Source organism: Rhinolophus ferrumequinum, chromosome 6, assembly GCF_004115265.2.
Source record: "Rhinolophus ferrumequinum isolate MPI-CBG mRhiFer1 chromosome 6, mRhiFer1_v1.p, whole genome shotgun sequence".
NCBI lineage: Eukaryota > Metazoa > Chordata > Mammalia > Chiroptera > Rhinolophidae > Rhinolophus > Rhinolophus ferrumequinum.
In genome coordinates this window covers 71691932-71696667 of record NC_046289.1, presented here as the reverse complement: position 1 = coordinate 71696667, position 4736 = coordinate 71691932, and the positions used below count along the sequence as shown (strand labels likewise).

Genomic DNA, 4736 nt, shown 5'->3' with positions numbered 1-4736 from the left:
CTATTTTCCTGTTATTCCTGATCTCTGAGAAGGATTAAATTATGAAATCAAACCAAACCAGTGGCCATATCTTAGTTCTTTGTGAATAAATCCTAGAGTAGCTCTTAGTTAAATTGTATGAGGAAAATGTAGTCTTTAGCCATCTTCAAATGTATACTTTTCACAAACATTTTTAAGCAATATTTAATGCTTCAGATTTTCACACCTATGATGAAACTGAGAATGATGTTAAGTTGAGGAAATTTGGGGAAAAGTGTGATCCTTTTGGGTCATAAAAGGATCAGTGAGTTTTCTGAAACTCACATCTTTTGCTCAAAACAATTTATTCTCCTTAGGGCCACTGTAAAGACGTGAGTAGTCTTTTTGATGTCTTCAAACTTCTTAATCCTTTATGAATTCGACTTAATGGTTTCATGCTTCTGAAAATCCTTTCTTACCCCAAAAGTATCTGCATTTTCATTTATACTCTACTTTATTACTTTTATTGATTTTTTAAATTTTAGTTCTTTCATCCATCTCAGATTTATTTTGAAGTACAGTGAGAGGTGGTTTTTTTCCCACATGGTTTATACATAATCTTAGTACCAATTATTTGTGGAATAAAATCCATTCTCTCACCCTTAATTTAAAAGTTACCTTATATATTAAATAATCCTGTTTCTGAATGATCTATTTGTGTTTTGAGGATAGATTTATCTATTCATGTGCCAATAATATGCTTTTACTTATGATCATTTTATAAAACATTTTGATATCTAACAAAGCAATTACATTCATACCTCTTTTTGTTCAAAGGTTTAGTTCAGATACAAAAGAGAAAGTAGATTAGTGGCTGCCTGGGGCAGAGTAGGAATGGGATTAATTAAATTGGTGAGAGAGAGACAGACAGACAAGACAGACACGGGCAGAAACAGAGATGAAGGACACAGAGGACATAACATTGAAGCATGCTCATGCTTGATCCCTTCTCCAAAGATGTCTATGGTGAGAGGTGAATAAGAGGAGAAAATTCCAAGATGAAGAATTTTTCTCATAACAGCAGATTGTTAATGAGGGGAGGGCGGATCACTCATGGCTCTTTTCAGTGCAAGTTCTTTACTCCTAAAAAGGGAACTGATGCATTCTACCAGCTGGAAGGAGCATGTGAGTCTTTTCATCCTCCTCTCTCCCTCTCTCCCCACTGCTGTCTTGATCTCCTTTCTCTTTCCCTCCAGCCCTTTGTCTCTCCCTTGCTCACTCCCTCTTTCCTTCATCTCCCTCTCTTACCCCCAGTCTTCTAGACTGAACATAAGCCTAGTAAGGTCAGTTTTTAACCAATATTTCAAAGGTATTTAAATAGATACTGAGTTGTCAATTTTAAAATGGTCCAAAGTCTTAGAGCTCAGAAAAGCAATTGGTGGTGGAAATGGAGCCTGAATAGTAATAGAAGCAGGCACAGCACCACATTAGAACTTGTCTCCTTATCTCTTCTCTTCTATTCCTCACAGGAAAATATGGGAACTTTGCTCACCATGCAGCCCCTGCCTCTGCTCCTCCTCCTGCTACAGCCATTTCCTTTTCAGTTTCTAATGCTACGTAAATATTTGGATTTATCACCTTCTCAGGAAGAAGCATTTCAAGATTATCTGGCGGAATTATATACTACGGGGCCTACAAAACCACCTACCAAAGAAAGTTTCCAAAAGGATGTTATAATTGATTTTGAAAGACCATTATCTGATTTCAATTACTGTTGTGGAGAAATTTTGATGAAAAATGTTCACACCAGGTTGCACTGTAGAAAAGAACATTTCTTCCTTGGTGTAGAATATAAGGAGTTGCAAAAATTGTGTAAACAAAGGTTTGTGGCATGTAAGAATGGAGTTAAAAGATGTCACAGGAGCCTGAAACTAATAGAAGGAGTGTATTGTAATTTAACAGATGGAGTCATGATGCCAGACTGTAGATATCAATCTTTTTACAAGAAGGGATATGTCCTTATCACTTGTCGATGGCAAGACGATATCAGACAAATGATTCCTGCCCATGTAAATGATATTTTGGAAACACATTACCAGCAGTAAAGCATCAGCCACCAGGAAGATATCTTCTTTCCAGCATTCTAGAAGAGTATTCTCTAAGAGGTTAGAGTGAGAGCATATACCCCTCTCCATGCTGATTCTTATAGGTCAAAACTGAGAATGGTAATTTTGATCCCCTTCATTTTAATCATTTACTTTCCTCTGTTCTTCCCCAATATGATGCACAAGCAATGTGGGCTAGGTTCACAGGTAGTACTCTGAGGTGTGGTTTCAAACAGGCCATGTAATTTAGCCCATTTTCAATTCATTAAGCGGATGAATGCCTGCAGTGAAAGATGACCAGCACCTAAAGGAACAGGAAATGGTTGCTTGAAATGGGCTCCAAAATTGTCTTCATGTGAATCTCTAGTTCAGTAGAAATAATAAAGTACAGTGACCTAGAAAAGTGTCTCTGGTATGGTTTCTGAGTTTGGAATTATTCACCTTTCTCTGTGACACAATTTTGTAGCATAAAGATCCTGAAGTCCCTTGAGAAATTGTGTACTTCATCTTTCTAGTGCAATATGTATAGAGATTTTGCTTGTTCTGTTCTTTCCATACAACACAGTATTCATGGGAAAATGAAGGTGTAGATTCTAATAGGAGACATCTCAGGATAAATACCTCAATATTCAGGACAGCAAAATCCCCGGAGTACTTTTCAATTGTCCAATGCTACTTTTGTGGATTCCCATATTTTTGATTTAACTTAGACATCACTGTTCACAAAACTATAAACATTTCATCATTTTCTGATATAGTCACATTTATTCACAATTTCTTTCCTCACTTTCCATAGATATGGCTTTATCTGAGAATATCCTACTTCCAAAAAAGGCTGAAGAATAAGTATGATCAAAGAAATCTATCCGTCCAGTTTAGGTAATAATTTCTCTCCTTTCATATGTGAAACTTCTTAATATCTTTTTATCATTATTGCCTACAATTAACTTATGGAAAATGGGATAAGGAGAGTAATGATGGGGGATGGTAGGGAGAGTGTCTCTTGCTCTTGCATACTTCAATGCAATCCAATCCACTCATCTTTTTTCCATTCCCTATCCTTCAGACTCAGAGATAAAGTCCTAATTCATTGATTAGTTGATATAAATAGGGACCTATGGCCAAGAGCTTCCGGACTCCTTTTCAGTGGCTAAGGAAAGGATACCAGAAAATCAAGCCTCTAGATACCACTATTCACTTGGAAGCTCGTGGCTTTTAAGTGTAATGTCTTAGTGAGTGAGGAACCTGTCAGAGTTTTGGGAATCTCCATGACACAGTCTAAAACCAAGCTTTTACACATCAGCTGAGGAAGAGCTGCATATAGGCTAGCCTGGGTATGTGCTATGGACATCTCTTCTGGGCCATGTTCATCTCATCTATTTTGGGGTTATACAACAAACAAAATATTTATGGCAGTATGATATAGTACAATAAATAAGGCATGAAATAATCATCATGTATCTCCTTCTCTCCAAGTAAATGATCTGATTCATATACATTTTAGAATGAAAGACATGGAAATAGAACAAGGATTATTTACAAAGATTGTTTCTCTCATCCAATATTACATAAGAAATTCAAATCCTGGCTTCTACCCACCATATTCCTTAAGATAAGTTAAAACTATAATTTTCAGCTTCATCCATTGTAAAATTTCAAAAGATTATTGTTCAATCTCCATTAGCCCTCCATCCTTAGTAATACCAACCTAATAAGATGAATATTGTCCATAACCTTGACTCACATAATTTATTCTTTATGTTAGAGTCTCTTGAGATGATGCAATATTAATTTTTTAAATTGTGGTGAAATATATATAGCATAAAATTTACCATTTTAGCCATTTTTAAGTGTACAGTTCAGTAATGTTAACTGCATTCACATTGTTGTACAACCATCATCACCAACTAGCTCCAGAAATATTTTATCTTGCAAAACAAAACTTTGTACCCATTAAATGATAACTCCCCATTCACCCTTCCCTTCAGCGCCTGGCAATACCATTCTACTTTCTGTCTCTATAAATTTGACTACTGTAGGTCCTTCATATAAGTGGAACCATACAGAATTTGTCCTTTTATAACTGGCTTATTTCACTTAGCATAATGTCCTCAAGTTTTAACCACATTGTATCATGTGACAAAATTTCCTTGCTTTTTAAGGCTAAAAATATTCCATTAAATGTATATACTACGTGCTGTTTTTCTATTCATCCATCGATGGACCCTTGGGTGATTTTCACCATTTGGCTATTGTGAATAATGCTCCTATGAACATGGATCTACAAATATCTGTTTGAGTCTTTGCTTTCAATTCTTTTGAATATATACTCAAAAGTGAAATTGCTGAGTCACATGGTAATTCTATTTTTAATATTGTCCCCACACTCTTCCATAACAGCTACAACATTTTACATTCTCACCAGCAGTGCACTAAGGCTCCAATTTCCCCAGTCCTCACCAACACTTGCTAGTTTCTGTTTGTTTGGTTTTTCAAATAGCCATCCTAATGGATGTGAAGTATTGACAACAATAATTTTAAATTTTAGTTATTCAGTGAAAGAATGTAGGCAACAGCATTTGCAAGACTAAGAAAAAAAGAGGCTCAAATTATTGATGAAAATATAAATTGATAAAATGATTTCTTGAGAAAAATTGGGAAGATGTGTCTGAT

General features: G+C 35.6%; 1 protein-coding gene across 1 annotated transcript; it reads left to right on the top strand.

The window, feature by feature from the left end:
• The first annotated feature begins 1484 nt into the window (after nucleotides 1-1484).
• Nucleotides 1485-2063, top strand: RNASE9 (ribonuclease A family member 9 (inactive)). The gene has a single exon (XM_033107637.1). It carries the CDS (start codon nucleotides 1494-1496, stop codon nucleotides 2061-2063), a length of 570 nt encoding a protein of 189 aa, XP_032963528.1. The 5' UTR covers nucleotides 1485-1493.
• Nucleotides 2064-4736: the final 2673 nt, after the last annotated feature.